This window comes from Daucus carota, chromosome 2, assembly GCF_001625215.2.
Source record: "Daucus carota subsp. sativus chromosome 2, DH1 v3.0, whole genome shotgun sequence".
In the NCBI taxonomy this organism is placed as follows: domain Eukaryota; kingdom Viridiplantae; phylum Streptophyta; class Magnoliopsida; order Apiales; family Apiaceae; genus Daucus; species Daucus carota.
The window spans coordinates 43,010,255-43,036,804 of NC_030382.2; the positions used below are offsets into that span (position 1 = coordinate 43,010,255).

At 34.4% G+C, this 26,550-nt stretch overlaps 2 protein-coding genes across 3 annotated transcripts; both read left to right on the forward strand.

Moving 5' to 3' along the window:
* Positions 1-3,090: 3,090 nt before the first annotated feature.
* Positions 3,091-8,184, forward strand: LOC108208832 (transcription factor bHLH140). Its single transcript, XM_017379395.2, has 6 exons — positions 3,091-3,261; positions 3,350-3,480; positions 4,188-5,254; positions 5,593-6,256; positions 6,416-6,586; positions 7,720-8,184. The coding sequence occupies exons 1-6, from the start codon at positions 3,231-3,233 to the stop codon at positions 8,059-8,061; spliced, it is 2,406 nt and encodes an 801-aa protein (XP_017234884.1). The 5' UTR covers positions 3,091-3,230; the 3' UTR covers positions 8,062-8,184.
* A 1,506-nt stretch (positions 8,185-9,690) lies between these two features.
* LOC108208892 (DNA gyrase subunit A, chloroplastic/mitochondrial) lies at positions 9,691-25,858 on the forward strand. Of its 2 annotated transcripts, none has more exons than XM_017379480.2 (27): positions 9,691-10,205; positions 11,165-11,234; positions 11,361-11,426; positions 11,866-11,967; positions 12,244-12,288; positions 12,372-12,470; positions 12,594-12,680; positions 12,851-12,921; positions 13,650-13,758; positions 14,057-14,119; positions 15,275-15,340; positions 15,456-15,544; positions 16,922-16,970; positions 17,946-18,032; positions 18,288-18,381; positions 19,227-19,297; positions 19,451-19,540; positions 21,159-21,284; positions 21,371-21,528; positions 22,327-22,408; positions 22,483-22,647; positions 22,725-22,826; positions 23,397-23,533; positions 24,576-24,696; positions 24,783-24,837; positions 24,929-25,028; positions 25,323-25,858. In XM_017379480.2, exons 1-27 carry the CDS (start codon positions 9,853-9,855, stop codon positions 25,429-25,431), a joined length of 2,766 nt encoding a protein of 921 aa, XP_017234969.1. In that variant the 5' UTR covers positions 9,691-9,852; the 3' UTR covers positions 25,432-25,858. The 2 variants fall into 2 exon arrangements, with proteins under 2 accessions (XP_017234969.1, XP_017234968.1); XM_017379479.2 differs by having other exon boundaries at positions 9,714-10,205; positions 24,573-24,696; positions 25,323-25,662.
* The last annotated feature ends 692 nt before the right edge of the window (positions 25,859-26,550 follow it).

The following is a 26,550-nucleotide window of genomic DNA, read 5'->3' on the forward strand; positions in this document are numbered from 1 at the left end:
AATACAAATTTTAGTAATAAGTCTTGTCATGATGATCCAAACTAAAAGAAAGTTTTAAATTAATTATTGATAAGAGCATCTCCAACTATCTAAAACCTTTGGCTAAAAGGTGAGTTGGCTTACTTAAAATAAAAAAAAATTAGCCAATAGCTCCAAAAACTCAATTCCAACCATGCTCACTTGTTGTCTATAAATTTAGCCAACCTCCTATGGATTGCTAAATTTGTCGAACCTCTACAGGTCGGTAAGAAAATCTGTAGGAAGATTGTACATCATTTATTACCATATTGAACTGATATATTCTATTTTAACAATTTAAAATATTAATAACTACTATTTTTAAATTATAGCCAACCAATATAGCCCGTACCATTGAAGCAAAATGTCTTACAGGTTCAGCAAATTTTACATAATGTCTTAGAGCATCTCCAACGGCATTGGCTATAATCGTTGGCTAAATTGGACCTGTAAGACATTATGTAAAATTTGCTGAACCTGTAAGACATTTTGCTTCAATGGTACCGGCTATATTGGTTGGCTATAATTTAAAAATAGTATGTTATTAATATTTTAAATTGTTAAAATAGAATATATCAGTTCAATATGGTAATAAACGATGTACAATCTTCCTACAGATTTTCTTACAGACCTGTAGAGGTTCGACAAATTTAGCCATCCATAGGAGGTTGGCTAAATTTATAGACAACAGCCGATCATGATTGGAGTTGAGTTTTTGGAGCTGTTGGCTAAATCTTTTTATTTTAAGTATGTCAACTCACCTTTTAGCCAAGAGCTTTAGATGATTGGAGATGCTCTTACAGGTCCAATTTAGCCAACGATTATAGCCAATACCATACCGTTGGAGATGCTCTAAAAACCTAAAAAGGAAGCAAACTCGATTAATGGCCAAAATCATGATTTTAATTAAAATTTGTAATTAACGAGCACTTACTGTGTTTCTTGCTGAGGTTCGTCGAGGATATGTCAAATCTTATCTGACATGACAATTGCCAATCTATTGAAGAAATATTATTGTCAATAGGTTGCCTATTAAAGTGGCCAAATCTTGACAAATTCCCCCAAATTATTAAAATACATATATAAGTCAAAATTTTGTATTACTAATACTTTTTTTCGTTCAAGAATCATCTGTATTTTAATTGAGGGGATATGAACTTTCAAAGGTTGCTAACTATTAGAATTGTTGCCAAATTGATAAAAATTTGAGTGAAAATTAATTATTAACAATATTGACAACGGTTTTGACACTTCCTGTCAGGATGAGCATTCGGTTTGGTTAATCGAAAACCAATCCGAGTAACCGAAATAATTTCGGTTCAGTTAACCGATATTTATATTTCGCTTCGGTTTTCCGTAGTAAGTTTTTTTATTTTTCATTTTTTGCTTTTTAAATTACGGTTAAACGAAAACCAAATGGTTAACCGAAATTTTTATACACTTCATGTAAAATTAAAAAGGTTCAGCCAGGAATTATTATACAGCTGCTATGTTCTGAAATGTCTTTTTGATTGTTCAATTCCAGCAGAAGGGACCTAAATATAGAGAAATTATACACTGTATCACTGTATGTCATATACGTTCATCAAAAGCAAAGCTACATATCCAATAAAAGCTGCTAGTATTAATTTGTTCACGGTGTGCTGCGAGAAAATTATTTAATAAACTTTCATCCTAATATTTCATGAAAATTTGGATTTGAACCTTTGTGCGCTAATTTTGATGTTGTATACAAAGTCAGTAGTAATTTAAGAATTCTGGAAATTTTTAAATATTTTTAAAAATTTAGATTATAAATTCGGTTTTCGGTAACAACCGAAATTTAAATTTCGACTTTATAAAACCGAAATAAATCTGGTTCGATATTCGGTAGAGATTTTTGATAAATTTCGATTTTCATTAACCCAAAAAACTCAATTTCAGTTCGGTTAACCGAAAGCACTCGCACCCTCTTGTCATGGTTTAATGAGCTTGTCCAAAACTATTAATATAAGGAATATGACATAAAACACAACTCGAGCAGAGTCTTAGCCATCCCTTAAAAAGTTAGGATGCCCACTTCATTCCTCATTTTTAAGGATTGTGGAACAATTCCTCGTACTATTTTGAACAATAAAATATCCACTTCTCTCATTTCCCCCCCCTCTTTCCCTCCTTTATCTCTCCTACTTACAAGTTGAATATAATATTATAATAATAATAGGGAATAGAAACATGGAATGTTGTTGGAGTTCTCTTTCAATAAAATGTAGTAATCCCTTAAAAAATGAATATTTTATTATATATTCAGGGAACATGTTAGGATTCTGCTGGAGATGCTCTTATACAACTTACCGAACTTATCCCTTAAAATTTTAAACATAGTATTAAATAAATTAATTGAGTATTACCACTTACCAGAAGTTTAGTTCAAAAAAACAGTGATTGATCAATTAATCATTTCTTATTATAACTTCTTTTGATTATTTTACACGTATTTTAATATGTCAAAAAATTCACATCCAAATATAATTATTTCTTATGAAATTTATATCAAATAAAAATTTAGAATTTAAACTTTTTTTTTGGGTATAAGAATAAAAATTGATTTTTTTTAATGAGTGTAGACATTATTTTTTTACAAGATGCGTTAAAATGACAAATATCAGTTGAAATAGGACAGACCAGTACAAATTACTCCATCGATTTGATTTCCTAAATCCAGCCTAAGAGCATCTCCAACGGTGTTGGCTATAATCGTTGGCTAAATTGGACCTGTAAGACATTATGTAAAATTTGCTGAACCTGTAATAGATTTTGCTTCAATGGTATTGGCTATATTGGTTGGCTATAATTTAAAAATAGTATGTTATTAATATTTTAGATTGTTAAAATAGAATATATCAGTTTAATATAGTAATAAATGATGTGCAATCTTCCTACAGATTTCTTACAGACCTGTAGAGGTTCGACAAATTTAGCCATCCATAAGAGGTTGGCTAAAATTATAGACAACAGGTTCACGTGGTTGGAGTGCTATTTTTTCAGGACGTTGGCTATATTTTTTAATTTTGGAATGCCAACTCATTTTTTAGACAAGGGCTTTGTATGGTTGGAGATGCTCTAACCATGTTAAAAATTCTTTAAAATTCAGATTGGATACAAACGACCAACTTTGTACAAACTTATACACACCGGAGCAGTACGATCAGTTGCAAAACCAAATTTAACCAATGGACGTTGATCCTCAAACCACAACTAAAGGTGCTCGATACCCTAAATCCAATTAATTGTTTAGAATTTTTATTGAAACTTCTTGATGCTTATATACAATGTGGGTGAACAATTGCAGGGAAAGAAGAACAAGCGGAAGAGAAGAAGGGGATCATGGTGATTCTTGTGGGTGCTCCTGGTAGTGGCAAGTCTACTTTCTGCCAAGACGTTATGAAAATCTCGAGCCGCCCATGGGTTCGTGTCTGTCAGGTTAGTTACATTTCGCACACCAGGTGTTTGATGAAATGTCTCATCGAAATTTACAGTTTTTTCTTGTTTATGGGTATGCGTAATTATGTACACCGGAATGTATTTTATGCAGACTGCAGAGCTGTTGTGTGAGGTTTTATGTGCATCGAATGTTAAACAAGTTTTTTGAAGCAAGGTGTGTTGATTGTTTAGAGGGAAAGGCTATGGTTATGCGTTATTGTAGAATGTTAGCATGTCAGCGGTTTTTTGTAGTAAGGTGTATTGATTGTATTGGAGGGTTTGGTGGGTTGTGCCGTTTGGTTTATTTGTTGTTTTGTGATTTTGAAGGGTTTATTGCTTCTACGTTGTTACATGGTGAGGTTTGGTGGTTTTGTCATGTATTTATATTTATATATCACTAGGTAGTTTAGAATTAAATCAGTGATATAGGAAGTTAGGTACATGTTTGATGGTTTAATTTTTTTATAATGTGATGTCTCTATTGCCACCTTTGGGTTGTAGCCTTTAGAACGATGAAATTAGTGTTGCTTTACGGTTATAACTCTTGTTATATGCATTAAATCTTAAGTTTTTTTACTTGTTTTGTTTTGTTTGTTGTTGCTTGTACAGATCACTGGTTTAAATTGATTGGTTATATTATCAGTGTATCTATCTGCCTATTGTACATTTTTTTTTTTAGATTTGGACTCATTTGGTTTCTCACTCAGGACACAATTGGTAACGGTAAAGCTGGAACAAAGGTGCAATGTCTAGCTAATGCAGCCACTGCTTTGAAGGAGGGTAAAGATGTTTTTATTGATAGATGCAATCTAGAAAGAGAACAGCGCGCAGACTTTCTAAAACTTGGTTGTTCCCTTGGTAATGTTCATGCCGTGGTGCTGGATCTTCCGGCCAAGCTTTGTATATCTCGTTGTGCAAAACGTACAGGACACGAAGGAAATTTGCAAGGTGGAAAAGCTGCTATGGTTGTGAACCGGATGCTGCAAAAGAAAGAATTACCTAAATTAACTGAAGGATTCAGTAGGATTACATATTGCCAGAATGAAAATGAAGTTCAAGCTGCCGTTAATACATATGGTTCACTTAGCCTACTAGATAGCCTCCCTTCTGGTGTTTTTGGTCAAAAGAATTCTGAATCTAAAGTCCAGCTCGGTATAATGAAGTTCTTAAAGAAAGTAGATGGACCCTGTAGTGCAGCTAACATCTCTCAGGTTTCTGTTGGTAATAAACTTCATAATGAGAATAATATAGCCTTGCATGGACCAGAAAGTGGTGTTGCTTCATCTGGTAATGCTGGTGCTGAGGTGAAGGACTTTGAACACGCTCCATCCGGTAATGTTGTTAATGAAGTGACAGATTGTGAACACACTTTGTCTGGTAATTCTGGCAATGAGGTGAAGGATTGTGATAATGTTGGTGAGAAGGTGAAGGATTCTGAAGACATTGTTATGGTCCCTCGTGAAGATACTTGTTTTTCTGATGATGTTCCCACTTTGGCTTTTCCATCTATTTCAACAGCAGATTTCAAGTTCAGTATAGAGAAAGCTTCGGATATCATTGTTGACCAAGTCCAGCTATTCCTACAAAAGTATCACAATGTTAGGCTAGTTTTGGTTGATTTGTCTCACAGTTCGAAGATATTGTCCCTGGTCAGTAGCAAGGCATCACAGAAGAAGATTGACACCAGTAAATTTTTTACCTTTGTTGGAGATATAACTCGTCTATATTCCCAAGGAGGCTTACACTGTAACGTAATTGCAAATGCTGCTAATTGGTAAATTTTTCATATTGAAGCTTATTTGTCTAAGATTCTTTCTGACAAGTCAGAAAAAGTAACTAAACTACACCTGTCGCTACAACTCACAAGTTAAAGTCAGAAAACAACCTTAGCCATACAGATGCTTAGAACACTTTTGCTGGTTAGACCACATCCTCAGTTCGTTTTCAGTTCGAAACTGCATTATGTTAAAACATTCTATTATTATTAACTTTTATCTTTTTTAGTATGTATCACAAGTTGCATTTCTAGTAATTTAAGTTGGTTTGTTACAATAATACAACACGTCCTTGTTGCATATGAGTGTGACTGCAACTTGCATAAATCTTGTGCAGGCGGCTAAAGCCCGGAGGTGGAGGTGTAAATGCTGCTATATATAGTGCTGCAGGCGAAGCTCTAGAAACAGCAACAAAAGTACGAGCAGGATCCCTTATGCCTGGAAAAGCCTTAGTTGTTCCTCTCCCTAAAACTTCTCCCTTATTTAGCACCGAAGGAATAACCCATGTTATACATGTTCTCGGACCAAATATGAATCCCATGAGACCAAATTGTCTTGGCAATGACTATACAAAGGGTTGCAGAGTTCTTCGTGAGGCTTATTCCTCACTTTTCGAAGGCTTTGGATCTATACTAGCAGATCAAAATAAGTTGATTCATGAAAGTAATCAAGAACAGGTTCTAGAGACTAAGGATCAGAGTGAACTGAATCTAATGAAGCAGTTTTCACTTACTGACCAAAAAGGCAAAAGAGAGTGTGTTAATGAAATTGAAATGAGTAAAAAGTGTAAAGGACCTCGGAAAGAAAGTGAGTCTGATAATACGGAACTGTTGAATAGAGATGATGACCGAAGCACTAAAAAGAGAGATGAAAGTATGTCGAAGGCTTGGGGTGCATGGGCCCAAGCTTTATATAATATTGCTATGCATCCTGACAAGCATAAGAATGATGTGATAGAAATATTGGATGATGTTGTGGTTCTTCATGATCTCTACCCAAAGGTCATTTATCTCTCATCTTCGTTACACACATGCCCACGTGCACACACATTTACACACTTAAAGAAAGAGAGGCAGACTTGCTAATTGAGCTAAAATTCTAGATGCACATCAACCAAGTTTTCTACAAATTAATATTTTTGCATCCTTTCCCTTTGGCAGGCGGAGAAGCATTTGCTGGTAGTGGCAAGAGCTGCAGGACTTGACCAGCTTGCAGATGTTCGCCCAGAACACCTCCATTTACTAAGGTCAATGCATAATGTGGGTTTGAAATGGGCCGAGAAGTTCCTAACTGAAAATGAGTCATTGGTCTTTCGTCTTGGATACCACTCGGTATGTAGTAGTCTTTTGAGCAGTATGTTTCTACCTTTGGTCCAATCATTTTTCCTTGATAAATATAATAATGTCACAACAGTATTTGTGTGTGTGTACAGCTGGTTAAATTACTACTGTTTAACGGCACCTTTGGTATATGCTTAGGTGGCACTTAACATGATTAAAACATTGGACTCTAAAGGGATACAGACCACATTTATTTGATTAAGTAAATAACAACCAACAAGGATGTAATTTGCCTAATATCCTGCAAGCTATCTAAGAATCAGTTATCTTTTTATATACTGCCTTTGTTATCTTAACTCTCAGGGGCAGATCTATAGCTAATTTACTGGGGGAGATGCCCCCATTGAATTTGGACTGCATCACTCAAGGTTACTATTTTAATTGGGCTGGGTTTACTATATTATTGACAAGTTCTTAGCGAGGTGACCCGAGTAAAGTAATAGAGGTGCCCCATTTGACATTAGCTCTATTTGGAAGTCAGAGGTTTTGGGCAAAATTAGAGGTTTGAGGTGTTTTAGAGGTTTGACCACTATAATTCGTGAGTATTAGTGTTTGGTAGTTAGCGGATTGAAATAGAGGTTAGAGGTTGTGGTTTGTGTTAGAAAAAACTAATCAATCAGCTATTTACGAGAAACTGCTAAATCAATCTGTTAGTCAAAAAATCTACTTCAACCAGCTAATCAAAACATCCAATTTCATAAGCTAACCACTAATTCCCAAACAGGGTCTATATGCAGTGTTTTTTTCCCCATTTCTTATGAGACGGTGTAATGTTTATTGTTTTATTTTATGTGTTTATGAAACGAAAATTGTATAATAGCAAACCTATAAATAAATCTACAAATAATATCTACTCATGTATTTGACTTTAGGAAAAAATGTAATGCCAGAAAATTTAAAATATTTAGTATTTAATTAGAAAATAAAGCATTTTCTTATTTTAAACTGTACATATAAATTTGACGACTACTGAACAATAATTTTCAATGTATAGTATTTATAGGTGCCTCCACTTATATAAGTTTCTGGGTCCGCCATTGTACAGTGTGACATGTTAATATGTAATAGCCATCCCGATTTCCCGATACAAAACACCCTGCCTGATTGAATGTTCTTGGTTGCAGGCACCTTCTATGCGACAGCTGCATCTTCATGTTATTAGTCAGGATTTTGATTCAAAACATCTAAAGAACAAGAAGCACTGGCACTCATTCACTTCTCCCTTTTTCCTCGACTCTGTAGATGTAATGGAGGAACTTAGCAAACAGGGGAAAGTGACATTGAACAATGATGAAAGATACTTGACAAAGGAGTTGCGATGCCACAAATGTAGAAGTGCACATCCAAACATTCCTCGCTTGAAAACACATATTAGCAACTGCCAATCCCCATTTCCCGCAGCTCTACTTCAAAACGGCCGTCTAGTGCTTCCACCCAACAAATTGAGTGCTAGCAAGTCTTCTTAAGACATCCTTCATGTTATGGTTTTCTTTCTAGAATGGAATGTCCCTTGTATATATGAATACGTTCTAACAGTAACTGGTCGTTTTCAAATCATGTGAAAAGTAAAAAGTGTTGTTATATCTCAATCTCATTCGGTTCTTCAAATCCTTTTTGTTTGAAGTGGTAACGAGGTTCTTAAAGTTGAGATATTGATGAAAACAAGTACTAACATGTACATGTATATTATATAACATAACAACTAATTTTGTTAAATACTTGTGTACTAAAATTTGATTGAAATGAATTTAAATTATAGACAGAAAAATTGATATTTAAATAATTATTGGATATTCTTGTAATAACTCCTAATTTCTGAGTACTCGTGTTTTCCTGTTAAAATCGAGCGTTTTGGTTATTTTTCAATTTGTGAGTACTCGTTTTTTCCGAATGAAATTAATAAAAAGACGTATGACAAAAAAATTAAAATTAAAAAAATAGTACTCTCTCCGTCCCTCTCATTTCTTTACATTATTATTTTGGGATATCCCTCTCATTTTTTTACGTTACTATAAATAGTAAGTTTTTCTTATCATTACACCCACTATCTTCCTCCACTATCTCATATTTAACAATAAAAACTACTATTACACCCACTACTTTCCTCCACTATCTCAAATTATATACTTATATATAATAAGCGTAAGGGAGATAATTTGGTCGCATGGTCCTCTGGTCCAAAAGCTTATCATCCGTTGGATCTTATATTGAACAAATAAGCACTGTTAGATTGGAACAAAATTAAATTCTGTTCTAGAAGGCAACTGATATCTCCTTGCATGTTTATAATTCCTTTTCTGAATCCAAAACAAATTCTGTCTTTCACATGTATATGATTTTTTTTAATCCTAAATAAATATTTCCTACCAGTTTTATTCGTAGAATCATATAAATCTCACCGTCACAATTTTTTTATAATATATTTTAAAATTAATAAGCCGGATTTATGTGAGGAACATATACAAAAACTTTTTCCAAATCCAAAATAGATTATACCTTCTTATTGCATATTTATGATTCCTTTTCTTAATTCAAAACAAATTATGTTTATCAATTTTAATTTAGAACAATATAAATTTTTTGAAAAATATTTAAATCACATTATAATAATTTTAATATAAAATACATTTATTAATATAATCTAATAGGAGTTGGCATAACGTATTCCACTCAAAATATATTAAAATTTAATAGATAAAATTTAATACTTTGGCATGATACATACGAGAAAAGGAATTGCTTGATTAAAATAATTTATTTGAAACCATTAATGGCTGTGATGATGTATTTACCAAAGTTCTAACTTACAAACAAATCATAATTTCGAATTTTATTTTATTGAAAATTTTAATTTATTATTTATAAATTAAATTTTTTCACACCATTTAAAATATATTTAAAAAGTTTATAAATAATTAAAAAGCTCCCGTGCCTTGCACGGGCTATAAGCTATCTATTATTAAATATTGATAGGTAACACCACTTTACCCACTTTTTATCTAACTTTACTCATTTTCCATACATCGTCTTGGTATCCGTGTCCCCGTTGTGGGGACGGAGGGAGTAATAAACCCAACTTGGCGCCCAAACTAAACACGCTCAATAAATTTCTAGGGTTTTAGCAAAACCCCTCTTTTTTTGATTATACACGCACACAGACAACTCTCTCTATCTCTCTCACTCTCCCACTCTCTCTATCTCTCTTTCTCTTCAATGGCCTAAAACCCTCTTGCCACTCACTTAAACCCACACACTCAATGGCTCCTTTCTGCACTGCTTTACTTCGCTGCACTCCCCTCCCCTCTCCGGCAACTCGCTTATCGTTTCTCCGATTCAACTCGCCCGGAATTCGATACCTTTCGAGTCTCCGAAGAGCGAAGCCTGTGAGGCCTATTACTGCCAAGCAAGTCGATATTGATGGAGAGACCAGAGATGAGGGCAATGGAAGTGTTTTAGTTAGGGATGATGGTGTTAGAGATGGAAGAATTGTTCCGATGGAGCTTCACAGGGAGGCGAGTGAGGCGTATATGTCGTACGCCATGTCGGTGTTGCTTGGTAGGGCGTTGCCGGATGTTAGGGACGGTTTGAAGCCTGTTCATCGAAGGATTTTGTGAGTTTGCCTGCTGGCTTTTACGTGTGTGGTTTTTAGTATGCAGTTTGTGCATTTGTGTACAATGCTAGCAGTGTCGTAGCGTGTAATTGTATTTATATGGATTTTTAACTTGCTATTGGCTGATTGACTTTGTCATTTGGGATTTGTGGGGAAAGTGTTGTATAAGTGTTCTGAATTTAGTTTATAGAAGGTTACTATTAGTTTATTTTGATCAAGTTCAGTTTAAAAGTAAGTTTAAAGAAAAATTTAATAGGAAAGCAGTTGTAGTGCTATCAAAGATTGCTTTTGGCGGAAATAGCTGTGGAATGTTCTTTGGAAGACAATGCTAAACAGACTCTAGCACTCAAGGGCAAGTTCAAGAGGGTAGCTATTAGTCTAACTATGTGGTCATACAATGCTGGACATAATAGTGATTGAGTTTTTTGGCAGTGGTCGTGCCTATTTCAAACAGTAAGAGAGTGAACATTGTAGCGGTTTCACTACATTTTACAGACAAAAGGTGACAGCATTGAGAAGGGAATGGAGCGCATGAGTTGAGGCCACTAGGAAGAGAGGCAGGCCTGATTGTACAACTAGAGGTTGAGTTTGGATATGGTGGCCTTAGGTATTTTGTAGGATGGAACCTCTTGAAGTCGTTCCTAGCACTAGATTATGGTGTCAAATCACTTGTAGATTTTGGTAGCCACTGTATTTTGGGTGGGTTAGCGGGCAGTGTGTTTAGGTCCTTCAGGATGTACGAAGGGGAGGCAGGGGCTCATTAGCCTTTAGTTATGGGTGCTTTTTCTGTGTGCTACCAAGTACTTTGCTTACTTGCATTTTATTATACCGTCTCATGTGACGTTTAATTATATGTTACTGCATCCTTTTATTTCTCAAACAGAATTTGTATATTAATCACATTTCCATTTCTGGCAGAGTAATTGAAAAACCTCCTCATCTCTATGATTATGCTGCAGATTTGCTATGCATGAATTGGGTCTATCCTCTCGGAAGCCTTATAAGAAATGTGCAAGAGTGGTCGGGGAGGTATTGATGACTCTCTGTTATATAAGTGGAAAGTGTCAAATGTTTCACTTCTGCCAACTTTTCATCTGTCAGACAATCATTACAATCACTCTGTAATTTATTTTTGTTAATTTTTCCCACTTGCAGGTTCTTGGCAAGTTTCACCCACATGGGGATAATGCAGTTTATGATTCCTTGGTCCGGATGGCTCAGGTAAATTAGGAATGGCCTATATCGCTATCTGTTTCATCATTTCATGTAAGGAAATTGTTAATGTTTCCTAATTGAGAATCAAGTCTTTTCACTTCCAACTAAGCCAATATCATTCTTAGACTTGTATTTTGTTGATGTGTAACTGTGTAAGAAACAAGTGCCAATGCCAAATAAATGTTGTTCTGGGTAATTACAGATTGTAGAATATCTGTTAGGAAATTTGAAGTTTTTTCTCTTAGGTTTTTTACCAATGTGAAGGAAGCATAGGTTTTACATGTGGATATTGTTCCTGAATAAGACTCTTCTGTCTTTCTTCATTTTTTTATGATCTCACCTTCTTTTCTCATGCATCACTTTCTCACCCTATACCTCAAAGAAGGAAAAAAATTACATATAAGTGATATGCAGTTTTTTTTAAATATGTTTATTTGCTGTCCAGGATTTTTCATTAAGGTCCCCACTGATTCGGGGGCATGGCAACTTTGGTTCAATGGATGCTGATCCTCCTGCAGCAATGCGTTATACAGAGTGTAGATTGGAGGTAAGTTTTATGCTTTCTGAACTTCTTTGTTATAAACCACTTGTATTGGTTTCCCCTAAACAACATAAGAATTTTTGGAAATATCTGGATTTTAGATGATTTTCTCTTCAATATCAGTCTCAAGAACATAATTTATCAAATTTTTTATGAGAAACAGTATAGTAACTCAATTTTCACTGATACATGTTTTTAGTAATCTTCATATTGTTTAAATTTATGTTAAAATATGAAACATGGTTTGATCATACATCCTTCTAAGCTCTTGTCTAATCTCAGGCACTCACAGAAGCAATGCTGCTGGCTGATTTAGAGCAAGACACTGTGAGCATTCTAAACTCTTTAGTTCTGTGTTTGATTGTGCAGTCCCCATTGTGTACTTTTAATTGTTGACACATTGTTTTCAGGTTGATTTTATTCCTAACTTTGACAATTCTCAAAAAGAACCCTCGGTTTTGCCAGCCAGGGTACCAAACTTGTTGTTGAATGGCTCTTCGGGGATTGCGGTGATTTTTCTGCATTCTGTGTACCTTATCTAAGAATGGAAGTTCTTAAATTAAATTATTATGAACTCATTTTTCCTGTATAGTTTAATTATACATAGTGTTGATATGGTCACCATTTTAAAGGTTGGCATGGCAACAAACATTCCCCCTCATAATCTTGGGGAGTTGGTGGATGCGCTTTCTGTGCTGATTCATAATCCTGAAGCAACGGTATGTGTCAAACATTTGCAGAATGATTCTTATGCATGCATTTAAATTTTGCCTTTGATTTTATTCTCTCTTATGGAGATTGTACAAAGTGTGGTTAAAGTATCACTAAGGACACTGTCATATTGTTTAATCCTGCCAATTTAATATTAAAAGTTTTTGCTTTCTGACAGCTGCAAGAGTTTCTGGAGTATATGCCAGGACCTGACTTCCCAACTGGAGGGCTAATAATGGGTAATCATGGGTAGGTTGATGTTTACACCATCCTTTTGATGCTTACGTATACATGTAAGCATAAACATGAGCATTATGCAGTTACAAATGCAACATATTGGTGGATCTCAGAAATGACACTTTATTCCGTCTAAAATGTGGTTATCCATGTTTGTGTAACTTTACTTTTTAGCCTTTCAGTGAGTCAAGTTATTTGAACAGACGTTTATAATAATTTGAGGATATATAACAAGATTAGTTTAAAGATCCATGAGACTGAGACAAGTTAAAAAGATGAAGATCGAAACTTTAAAAGAGAGTTTAAGAGGAAAAAAAATAAATAAATTTAGACCTAAAAGAGAGAATTAAAAAGTGAAGTGAGCGTCCCTGTCATGAAGATGAATGCTGAGGATTTGTTACTATCTCTAACCAATAATGTCATGAAATTCTTAACAAACTAGCTGAGAAGGCCCGTGCTTATAACATGTTTTACCTAAACCTGTATAAAAGACAGGTTTTTTTTTTTCTTCTTTTTTTTGGTGATACGTAAAAATTATGGTATTTAGGTGTCCAGTGTTAAATGACAAAAAAGGTTAAGTATCTAAATGCTCCTTTTTACTTATTGGTATAGTAGCCAGATTACATTTATTGGAACCAAATAGATGACATGAGGACATCCAATTTATGGACTTGAAATTTGATTTTGCCAACCTTCTGTTATTTGGCCATGTTCTTTCTGACTCCATCATTTGTCTCAAGCATCCTAGAGGCATACCGAACTGGTCGAGGACGTGTTGTAGTGAGAGGAAAGACTGATATAGAAGTACTTGATGCCAGAACCAAGCGCACAGCAATTATCATAAAAGAGGTAGCTTTCCCAATGTGAATTATTAGTTTATTACTCATAATAAGAATTATGCTGCAATCTCAAATATGAAATAACTTTTGCTAATTACATAGAAGCTTGACCTACCAAAATGTCTACATGCCCTTTTATTGATGCCGCATCTTATTTGAGATATCTTAAAACAACTTCTTTGGACCCCAGCATCATTAACAAATTTTTATGTAATATTTTAGCCAGTGTGCATTTTAATATGAACTGACCACTAAACATTGAACGTAATTTGTTGTTTTTGTCTTTTGTGCTTTAAAAATTAAAACAGATACCATACCAGACAAACAAAGCCTCTCTTGTTGAGAAAATTGCTGAGCATGTGGAGAACAAGGTAAGTGTCTTAATGTTTGTCAAGTATGTTCCAAGGTGTAGAAGTAGTTCCAGGCATCTGCCTACCTTTGGATGTGCAGCATATCATTATTGAAAAGTTGGCTGTCTAAGATAGCTCCAACTCATGGATAACTAGTAACTACTACGTTGCAGTATAGAGTTATTTTACTTACTGTCATATGCACTCTGTAATTTAGTTCTATACGTTATTACATTGTGTTAGTCATTTTTGAATTTTGTCTTGCTTTAAATCACTGTGGATGTCAGATGTATGCAACAAGGGAAGTTAAAATGAGAATTAAGAGAGCATTTAATATATCCATTGGTAGGTAGTATAGACGCTTTTGACCTTTGTCTCTCCTTTTCCACAATGTGCAGTAAGACTTTTTTATTACCACTGCTAAAAGGTTGAAATTCCAACAAATCTAGACCTTTGTCTCCCCTTTTCTGCAGTAAGACTTCTTATTGCCATAGCTAAAACTGTAAATAACCGAATCCGACAAATTCAGTCGCACTCAGCATTTTACCTTTAAAACCAGCAATATAGCTGACTGCATCAGAAAATTCTAATTTAAATTATTTTCTAACCAACATTAAATATATATTTCTCTCTTTTGAATTCCATGTTTTTAATATAAACTTGTTTAGATATAGAAAAATGTCTTTATATTTTGGTACAACAAATCCGTTAAGTAGGACATCTGGTGTGGACACTTAGATGAGTTAAATGTAATAGTTAATTTCTTTGTTCCCTCTACATCATTACTTCTTTAGTTCTAGTTCTAATGAGTATAGAAATGCTACCAGACTAGAGGCATCAGGCATGAGCAGTACCGTCTAAATTGTTCACTTCTCCTTTGTATTATGTTATGAAGCACTATTAGGCAGATACATAGATAAAGCTTGGTGGGGGGTAGGTGATGGAACAGAAGTACTTGAATAAATAAATCAAGAATCTCGAGCATTTCATTTCCTACATTAGTTTTTTTGAAGTAACCACTTGTTGCAAGGTTTTCCTACCTTTTGCACTGCTAATTTTAGCTCCAAAACAGTATTTATATTGTAATTCTTTGTTATTTCCACAAGTATATATATCTGTTGATACATGCATTTGATTATGCTATTTTATCTTGAATTACGTCTTTACAATTATTAGAATTTGGAAGGCATAAGCGACATTCGTGATGAGAGTGATCGCTCTGGAATGCGTGTTGTGATTGAGGTATGTATTAATTGTTTTCTGTTGCTGGTAACACAAACAGTTGACCCATCACCAGAGAAAGTTCTTCAAGTTCACAATATTCTAGAATGCTGATATCTGACTCAATTTTTTACAGCTAAAGAGGGGTTCAGATCCTTCCATTGTTCTGAACAATCTCTATCGCCTCACCGCTTTGCAGTCCGGCTTCAGCTGCAATATGGTGGGGTAAGTAGTTTACATATTCATATAATTGCCTGAAATTTATATTTTATATGGGCATTATATGCTATAAAAGTAATTTATTTAATTTTTTTTACAAAGTCTGGTAAATAGTAATTATTCTATATAATGACCTAATTTTTCTGATGTATGTAAATATAGGATTCAAGAGTGCTTCAAAGTTATATGTGAACTACAGCTAATTACTATTTAAAACTTATATACTTACCATGGTTGTCACGTCGATGAGTCGAGGCGAGTCGATAGACCTCCCGCTAGTCGACTAGTCGACTAGTCGTGGACTAGTCGTAGACTAGTCGCCTAGTCGTGGACTAGTCGTAGACTAGTCGCTAAAATATATATATATATATATATATTTATAATAAATTAAAATATATTATATACATATAAACACATACATATATTTGTATTATGTACCTTCCATAAAATTTTATTTCAGATTCTAAGGAATTAAGAATCGGACACTTAAAGACAATGATGGAAAAACGAAAAAAGTTAACAACAAAGCAAACTACACATGATCAAGTAAAATATGTATCAAGCTAACAATCGATAAATATCAATTATGTGATACTGATGTGATGTGATGTGGCAGTACAGTAAACAAATAACAAAATTAATGCAGAAATAATTATGCAGAATGCAAATTGCAGAAAAACAGTCGACTAGTCGGTGGCCCAAACTCGACTAGTCGACTAGTCGTGGACTAGTCGACCGCTTAGGCGACCGAAATATTGACATTCACCTAGTCGACATGTTGAGTCGACATCTATTCACCGCTTAGTCGACTAGTCGACCGACATGACAACCATGATACTTACACAACTACAGCTAATTACTATATAAAACTTATATACTTACACACCCACACCTCCACCGAGGCTTGAACCTTCAGCATCTTATTACCAAAAGAAAAGGGTCCATCTGCTATGCTGCAAGCCAATGGATCATTCGTCAATTCCGTCTAGGAAAAAACTATTTTGTCCATAGTATTGCAATATTGCTAATATTCACAAACCAAAAAGTTTGCCCACTATTCTTCAACCTATGAAGAAGGAAGTAGTTTCTTTGGTTTTCATTCACAACATGATTTATAATTTATTAAATAATCAGTATGAAACAATTCTGCACTTACACTTAAATAATTAGTATGAAATAGTCAGATGTCAGATTCCCACACTTAAGCAGCCCCCCCCCCCCCCCCCCCCCCCCTCCAATTTTGTAGTGCTAGTATTTCCATTTCCATTCTCTTTTGAGTTTGTCTCGGTGTCTCCTTTCAATTCTCTGACTGTTAAACACCAATTATGTGTGATTAGATGTTTAAATTGCCTCTTCTTATGTCCTGCATTTAACTGTTTACAGTATTCTTAATGGACAACCAAAACAGATGGGCTTGAAGGAATTGTTGCAGGTGACAAGTTAAATGACATCATATTAATATCCTTCGTGATTTTTTACAATGATATATTACGTTTGTCTCTAGTGTTCAGATTCAGGTTTATATTTACATAGATTAGGATCCTACTTTTGTTAATCAGACATATGTCTAATAGTCCTACCAAATCACATGCTTGTGTGATACAGGACTGATGTTGTGAAAATCTTTTACTATGACGATTATGTACCTGCAAATAAAACATATCATTTACAAACAATCTCTTATTCTTGTTATTGATTAATTTGTTGCTGTTTTCATTATTTTATGTCTGCGGCCTGATAAAACTGTCATTAACGGAGTGGAATGTAATGACAAGCCAAAAAAAGGCGATATGGCTTAATTTGGACATTGGCATGACTAATGTTTTTGGAATGAGTTGACAGTCAATTTTATGAAGGAAATAAAAGATACTCCCTCTGTCCCATATTAAGTGACTTTGTTTCACTTTCACGGAGATTAAGAAAAAGAAAGTAAGTTTATTTGAAAAGTGAGTAAAGTGGTGGGACCTACCAATATTTTAATAATAGATTTGAGATAGTGGAGGAAAGTAGTGGGTGTGGTGTAATAGTGTTTGTTTAATATAAAAAGAGTATAAAATAGAGAAGTAGTGAGTGTAATAGTGAAAAGTAGTGTTCAAAAATAGTAAGTATGATAGGTTCATTCTTTTTTGGGACGTCCCAAAAAGGAAATGAGGTCACATAAAATGGGACGGAGGGAGTATAAATATATATGGAAAATTAGTCCTTTAACACCTTAATTATTAAAATTTCTATAAAAAAATCGGAGTTAAGGTTTAATATGTACCTTCTTGTTTGGCTTAATTTCTTATGCTGATTTAACTAATTACTTACCAACATTCAGTATGAAAATACTAGTTTTAAATTGGGGCATCTTACTTCATCTTTGATATATTTAGAGGTCTAACTAGGAAATTTACATTTTTACCAGGCATTCTTGGATTTCAGATGCTCTGTAATTGAAAGACGTGCAAAGTTTAAGTTGTCCCAAGCCCGTGAGAGAAGTCATATTATCGAGGTATGTTTGAATTAATTGTGACATTTTTAATGTACAGTGGAGTTTCCTACACGGAACGAGAAGTTCCATTTATCGTGGTGGAAAATTTATGATTTGTACCTCTAAGCTTACTCAATAATTAAATGCAGGCAACTTTAAAATCTACCTTATGTTTTTACATAAAAATCATTACATGTTAAAAAGTTGAACAGTGTTTGATGTCACTAGTTGCTGTTATCTGATTATATCCATTTTTTGTTTTGTTTGCAAAACAAGGGCATTATTGTGGGGCTTGATAATTTAGATGCAGTGATCGGAATAATCAGGAACGCATCTAGTAATGCAACAGCTTCAGCTAGTTTAAAAAAAGGTTGTGCCTCTCATTGCTCTTATTTTTATTCTTCAGAACCCATATCTTGCTTTTCTTCTATGCTGGATTTTTTTAGAACCGCTCTTAAACCAAGTCTCTGCTTCTAGTATACCCTTTTTATGATAAATCTTTTGTTAGCATGAAGAGCTAATATTTTGTGAATATTAAAATCCCCGTCTTTGGTTTCTTCTGAAAGCAACAACATGCACTGCAACAATGCTAAATATGATTTTGCCCGAGGGAGAGATTTCAGCTCTTAAAAAAGAATAATTTTCTATTATATAGTAAATGTTGCTAATACCATTTAATAAATGATTTTACAAAACAATTTTGACCATGTTTCCTTGACGATACTTTTTTGTTCCAAGTTTCTGATTCGATTCTCCACTGCAACCCTTCCGTGTACTATGTATTAAAACCCATGATCTCCCCTACTCGATCTGTAATTTGTATTTTTGAAAGGGGGTGCTAAATGGATTTTATTCCTAAATTATAGCAATGGTTCTTCATAAAAAATTATGTTGTGTCATACAAAAGCAAAGAATTAAATATGTTACTGGCCTCCTTTTGGTTGATAAGCAGACATTTAAGGCTAAATTGTTTCAATTAGCTACTACTATCCTGCCAATTTCTTGTTAAATTGTCATAAAATTAACCTACAATTGTCTGATATAATGGCGTCTTAGGAGTTGGTTGTAATAGAATGAACTAGACATTGTATACCAAAAAGACCTAGATCCTTGATTTCTGTAGGGAACACTGCATCTCAGTTGGATGAGGTCAAAAATTACAGATTATGCTTGCAATCAAAATAGCATTTTTATACTCTCTCTTTTTCCGATCAGAGTTTACATTATCCGACAAACAAGCTGATGCTATACTGGACATAAACTTGAGAAGGCTTACACAGCTTGAGGTGTGTAGTACTCACACACACACACACACACACACACACACACACACACACACACACACACACACTAACACTTCAATAACCTGGTCAAAATTTTGGTGTTGGTGTTCTGCTCTCATCCTTACATTGGATACTTTTTGCCCGTTTATATTACAGAGAAATAAATTTGTTAATGAAGGAAAATCCTTGAGGGAACAAATTTCGAAGTTAGAGCAACTTTTGTCAAGCAAACATCAGATATTGCAGGTAGGGCAATAACTCTATATAATCCCTTTGCATGTTTCTAGTATGTATGCAATGTAATGTTTTATTATCTATTTGAATTGGGCTATGATAAATTTATCTATACATTTAAACCTCTCTCTCTATATATATATTAATGGTGTTGGGACGGAGATCAAACACTTCCTAAGCTTGTCAGCATCATTCTAACCTCATACCTATTGATACTTGTAAAGACCTGCATACTTGTAGATTGTACTAAACTTTTACATTTTTAAATATTATAATGTTGTACGATACCTATTTAGACGGACAGTGTTATAAGACAAGAAATACCATAACATATTCTTTCAAACCAATTTGACCATTGTATAAATCTAATTTGTGCGGAGAAGTAACCTTAAGCTTTAACTAGACAGGTTGCATTGGAATACTTAAATAATAATTTCACGTTTCCATCACAAGGGAGTAATCTTCATTCTTATGCCCCCAAGTCTCGGAAAATATCAATTATCACCCGATATACCTCTAGTTTTGGTTTTTGATTGAAAGCAAATCAGGAGAGCCCTTCAAAAGTACAATGGTTAATTTACTTCTTTTGTGAATAACTAATCCTGCCACAATAACTTAAATCCATGTTACAAGACATAGTTAGTTGTTTGGGTATTAATATCAGTAAGATTGAATCCCTTTTTGGTATTTCTTTGCCATTAAAGTAGCAACTGTAGAAGTAAACTCAAGTGGTCAAGTAACTCTTAGGTCTGTCTGTGAACACCATGCTCAGCATTAGAGTATTATTATACTCCCTCCGTCCCGGCCAATTCTTTACGTTTGGTTTGGGTACGGAGGTTAAGAAATATGTATAAAGTACTGGGAAAGAGAAAGAAAAGTGGATGAAGTGGTGGGACCCATTAATTTTTAATGTATAAAAGAGAGTTAGTGGAGTAAAAGTAGTGTGAAAAGGAAGTAAAAGTAGTGTGAAAAGGGAGGAAAAGTTGGAAAGTGGTGGGACCCATTTACTATTTTTGGTAAGTTTTGAAATGTGAAGAATTGGATGGGACATCCCAAAAAAGAAACTGTAAAGAATCTGCTGGGACGGATGGAGCATAAAATATGTTTTTATGTGGTATTTAGTTCTTATCATGGAATATAATAATAAATTATGGAAGCCCTTGAAGAATCTTTGGAATTGATCCTAGGATTCTTCTTCTGAAGAATCATTTTGGTTTCAGCATTAAAATCATCATCCTCTGTCCTGATCTAGATTTCTTCATTTACACATGTATCTTGCAACATGCTTTTTAATATACATTCGAGTTTAAATTTATGGATTTTTAATAATAAATCAATGAAACTCTTCACATTAATTGTAATTTGTCAAGCCTCTGGCTAATGTTTCAAGTATACTGTATTGCTCTAGACTTGACCTGGTTTGTCCTTTTTTTGCACATCTATTGCTAGACAGTATGGCTGTACGCTTTCAATATGTTCTTCTATGCCTAAAAATGGTCTATTGTCAAATACTCATCTTAGAATCCTAGCATCTGACACCCCAAATGAATCCCTTTCTCTCTTTCTCTACATTTTGCAAAATTATAGTACTGTTTAAGCAGGTTAGTTATGTTTCCATCTTGCTTCACAGTTGATTGAACAAGAGGCGCTTGAAATTAAAAATAAGTTTGCCTCTCCAAGGAGATCAACCTTGGAGGATACTGAAAGTGGGCTACTTGAAGAGATAGATGTTATCCCAAATGAAGAAATGCTATTGGTACTTTCCTATGCTATGCACTTCACCAAATATTCTAGTTTTTTCTTCTTCATGCTAATTGTAGAGAAATTTATATATAATTGTAGGCACTTAGTGAGAAGGGTTATGTAAAACGAATGAAGCCTGACACTTTCAACCTTCAAAACCGTGGAACAATTGGGAAGTCTGTTGGGAAGTTGAGGGTAAATGACATGATGTCTGACTTCCTTGTCTGCCATGCCCACGATCATGTCTTATATTTCAGGTACTTTCTGAATAACAGCATTTCTAGTACAGAAATATCCTCTTGCACATTTCCTTCTTTCCTTGTGAATGTGGGTGCAGTTTCTTGGACATATTTTGACGACAATTTTAAGAATATTAATAAATTGCTCGTGTTTCTTTTAATTTTTTTAACGGGAATCACAAGGTCTGATTTTTAGAAAGCAAAAGCTTTGTTAAATAAATCTGTCATCTGTGTATAAAGTCTGAATGTCTAGATTTCCCCAAGTTTTTGACTTGTAAATCTGAAACATAACATGTCTGCTCAAGAGGCTGCCGCATTTGAAACTTATAATTGTATGTTATATTCGTGCAAACTGCAAAGCATATTATGCTGAGAAGGAACGGTTTGCTTCCACACCAGTTACTGCATTTGCTTTCTTTCTTATATCACAACTCTTTTAGGTTTTGGGCATCTCAACATTGAATTGCCATTTAAAATAAAACCATCTTGAATCCTGATAACCCTCAATTTGTGTGCTTCTCCATAGCGACATTGGTAAATATATTAATTAGCACCTTTGATCTTTATCTATGTACTTGTTGATGGGGGGAGGTACCACATGTACTTCCGCTCTGTTAGGATACCACTCGTAATTGACTTGAGCCTTGTAAAATTATAGTTTGGACTCAACATTTAATTAAATTCATAAACTTATTTTGCACCCTATAATTTTTGCTAATACGATTTGATGGTATTTGTTTATTGGAAGTTTCTTTGTGCCACATAACATCATCACTCATTTCCATCTTTTTCTGTGACTAAAATATGTCTTGCCAGTGATCGAGGCATAGTCTACTCAGCCCGTGCTTACAAAATTCCAGAATGTACACGTGCTGCAGCTGGGACTCCTTTAATTCATGTAAGACACTGAACACTCCACATTTAAAATTGTCTTTAAGGTGATTCTAATTAGTCATATTATGCTGTATTCAGATGTTGTCGTTATCTAGTGGTGAGAGGATTACTTCGATTATTCCTGTGAGTGAATTTGCCCAAGATCAATATCTTTTGATGCTCACTGTAAATGGCTACATCAAAAAAGTGTCTTTGAGTTATTTCTCCTCCATCAGGACAACAGGAATCATAGCAATTCAGCTGGTTAGTCTCTGAATAATTTCTCTTCTATATGCTTTGAGCTTGGCTTATGCTCCTTGCTCACGTGTTTAATTGAACAGGTTCCAGGTGATGAACTGAAATGGGTACGTCTCTGCACAAACGAAGACCTTGTGGCGATGGCTTCACAAAATGGGTTGGTTATCTTAGGTTCTTGTGAGATGGTAAGTTTTTAGCTGTCCTAAGCATTTAAGTAGCCACTTTTGATTGATTTAACCAGGAAATATGCAAGGCAAAAGCACTCTTTTCTATATAATGTTAGTAGAACAAAAGAGGTTAGAAACGAGAAATGTAATTAATAGTTTATGGATTCATAATGGCATGTGTACCTTCACATGTCTTGCAATAAGTGCTTGCACAAGAACATCTAGGAAGATACTCCTAAAGGAGAACATGATATAGGCAGTTTCTTTAGATATATTTTGCCAACAGAATGGACCTTGTTTCTTAAAAAAAAACCCACCAGGGTTTGTTTAGTTTAGGTGGGGGTGATTGTAACATCCACACTGATAATTTGGTTAAAGTTTATATCCACTTTAAAAGCAGTGTACAACTTATGTGTACTAAAGTTGCAAACTCCTTGATCTGCTTGTGTCTTGCTATACTATTACATTTTTGGTTTATTTGATTATCTACTAAACTGTATGTGAGTTATTTTTTCTTGAATGGTATCCCACATTTGCCCCTTTTTGTATATAAAACTATTGTATTGCGTGCTGTGATTACCTTCTCAGATGAGAGCGTTGAGTAGGAATACTCGTGGTCAAGTTGCCATGAAATTGAAAAAAGGAGACAGAATGGCAAGCATGGACATCATTCCTGCAGCCTTACGGAAAAACCTGGAAAGAAACACCGAAGCTCACATCAGCCAGTAATTTCTCTACTATTTGTCTTTATGCAATCGTGGTTTTTTTTTTTTGCCGCGGGGGGGGGGGGGGGGGGGGGGGGGGTTGTTGTTTCACCCATTGGTATATATGATAACTAGTTTAGATTGCTAGTATACTTGGTGTAGTGAATGTAGTGTTTGTTTAATTGTGTTGCATGAGGTAATTAGTTGAGGAGAAATTGATCTTGTTTACATAGGTGAATATGACACTCTGCTAGAACCCTTTGACTACTTCGAGAAAGAGGAATCTTGATTCTGACATTCCTATTTCTTTTAATCTGCAAGAATGCGTTCAGTCCTTTAAACAAAAGAATAGACTAATTTTAATCACTCCGTATTTATATTTTGCAAAACAAATGGGAAACTATTTTAGATTATGATATTGCAGCACTAGTTGATATAAAATACTCCCTCTGTATTTATTGGTGGTTTTAGAGAGGCCATTGTTTTTAATTATAAGTCGTGCTCTGTGTCCAATGCAATGGCAACAACCTTATTACTTAAGTGCCCTTATTCATTGTATATATTTCTAATCGCCTTAGATAGACGATGTAAGAAGTAGGGGCATGTATGTAAAATGGTGCCTTCTTAATTACAGTTTAGCTATCTCAATGAATTTTCTTAATACCTGTGCAACAACCTTAAAGGACTAATAAGAAGAAACAGAGAGAGTAGTTTGCAAGGACATTTTGTTATGTTCTTAATATACATCGGAAGTATAAATCTGATTAATTTTCTATGCACATACATGATGCAACATTAAGCGAAGTGTAGACCCGGTTTTTCTGATCTTTACACTCAGCTCCTCTCGCTTGTCTCCCTCCCTCCCTCCCTCCCTCCCTCTATATGTGTGTGTGTAAGTATCTTTAGCTTTCTAAACTTTGCTTTTGCAATGACTCTCCACTTATCCTCATAACTTCGACGTGTTTTGTATTAGCAGTTACACTTTGCATTAATTTATTTTCAACTTTTGTACGATTTCTACTGTATTGCATATTTCTCATGTAATTTTACATGAATTAAGCAGTGGTAAGCGTGCCAGTGGACCGATGTTATTGTTTATATCAGAGAGTGGGATAGGGAAGCGAGTTCCTCTTAGCAGCTTTCGTCTATCATCACTGAACAGAGTTGGCTTGAAAGGGTTCAAGGTATATAAACCATCCCCATTTGATGTATATTGTATTCGGTAGGCATCTGCGGTACTAAATACTAACCGTCTGGTGTATATATTTAGTTCTCATCTGAAGATCGGCTGGCAGCAGTTTTTGTAGTTGGATCTTCAATGACAGGTACTTTTGTGTTTCTTTAGTCTCTTTCTAGGTGTTGTGGTCAGATGATCTAATTTCTAAACCTTGTCCTGCTCTGGAATGCTAATTATAGAGGACGGCGAAAGCGATGAACAAGTTGTTCTTGTGAGCCAGGCTGGCACTGTCAATCGAATTAAAGTTCGAGATATATCGATACAGTCTCGTTATGCAAGGTAGGCATCGATATCTTTATTAATATTCTGGTCACCTTTTACTTGCTTTGTTTTGGATTGCGGTTATGTGGAGATGCAGTACTTAAGAAGATTGGTGCGTTTATGCAGTACTTAAGAAGATTGGTGCGTTTATTAGCGTAATCAGTACATAATACTGATTTAGGAAGGAATATGAAAAAAATATGGATTGGCAATATGCCTTTTATCTGTAGTTTCATGAATGCCATGCAGAAAACTACCAACCAACGTTAGATAACTAGCATATACACACCTTACCTTTTTACACCATCTCAGGGGAGTGATTTTGATGAGACTGGAGCATTCGGGAAAAATTCAATCTGCATCGTTGATATCAGCAGGAGAATCTGAGCCCGAGGACTTTGATGATGCTGTTTCCCTCTAGGGATTTCTGTATCCTACAGGGGTATGCTTGCGGTTTTAGAACTGTAGATTTTCTTCTACTTAGAGCTGTAATTCTGAATGTCTTGTGGGTTGTATATGTGCATTGTCAGTAAAGTGGAAAGTGCTTTCATCGTATCGTCCAGCACTTTATATATTTTGTAATATGCTTAGTATTAGGAGGTGATAAGACGCGAACAAGAGAATATTAGAGCAAGTGACACTTCATGTCTAACTAACTATCCTGGTAGAAGTTTCACATACGAATTACCGGAACATTGTATTAGCACCAAATTGCAGTAGTTGATTACGGAGTCTGGACGGTGATTGTGGTTATTGTTAATATTAGTGTATTAGGAACAAATAACAATGTAGTGATGGTTGACCAGTATTCATTTTCAAGTAATTGCATAGTCTTGGTTTAAATTGTACATATGTTTTTTATTTTTTGAAACCAAAATTGTACATATGTTAAGTTCAACTTCACTAACCGTTTTATTTTTGATTCGGCAACAATTTGGTAAATCAAAATTTGGCTCATTATAAATGAGTTGCAAGCTTAAGGATTTTAAATCTCGCAGGTGAGTTGCAAGTTCTCTTTTTACAGTATTAATAAACACTGTTCTTCTATAATTATAACACTTTTAAATAGATTTTTTAAAATATAAATCTATTATTAGAGTGAAGTCTAGTGTTCAAGATCCTTTTAAGTTGTGATAAACGGATATATTCTAATTATTAATAATTAGATGCAACTACAATTTGTACAAACTTACATCTGGTTCGTGTAAATGTGATTTTAAATATTAATTTTAATAATATATATATAAATATGTATTTATATAGTATATAATGTTACTCATATTTAAAATAGTTGAGCATCATTTTATAAATATAATAAATTTATAAATTCAACGACAAGATTTCATCATAATTTTATTCTGTAAATTTGAACATCCGCGCTATTTCACAAAACCAATGATTATAAATTATAAATTATAAATTATGCGTGGCAAAAAAAATATAAATTATGTGGATGATATCATATTTATAAATAAATATATAAAAGTGAAAAGAAGAATTAACAGTGATGTTATATAATTAACACTTAAAACTAAAACCA

Excerpts from the sequence above, each read along its gene's own strand:
- LOC108208892 (XM_017379479.2), top strand. The coding sequence starts at position 9,853 with ATGGCTCCTTTCTGCACTGCTTTACTTCGCTGCACTCCCCTCCCCTCT. Across the intron at positions 11,427-11,865 it reads CCTTGGTCCGGATGGCTCAG|GATTTTTCATTAAGGTCCCC; the intron begins GTAAATTAGGAA and ends TTTGCTGTCCAG. Across the intron at positions 11,968-12,243 it reads ATACAGAGTGTAGATTGGAG|GCACTCACAGAAGCAATGCT; the intron begins GTAAGTTTTATG and ends GTCTAATCTCAG.
- LOC108208832 (XM_017379395.2), top strand. The coding sequence starts at position 3,231 with ATGGACGTTGATCCTCAAACCACAACTAAAG. Across the intron at positions 3,262-3,349 it reads TCCTCAAACCACAACTAAAG|GGAAAGAAGAACAAGCGGAA; the intron begins GTGCTCGATACC and ends GAACAATTGCAG. Across the intron at positions 6,257-6,415 it reads TTCATGATCTCTACCCAAAG|GCGGAGAAGCATTTGCTGGT; the intron begins GTCATTTATCTC and ends TCCCTTTGGCAG.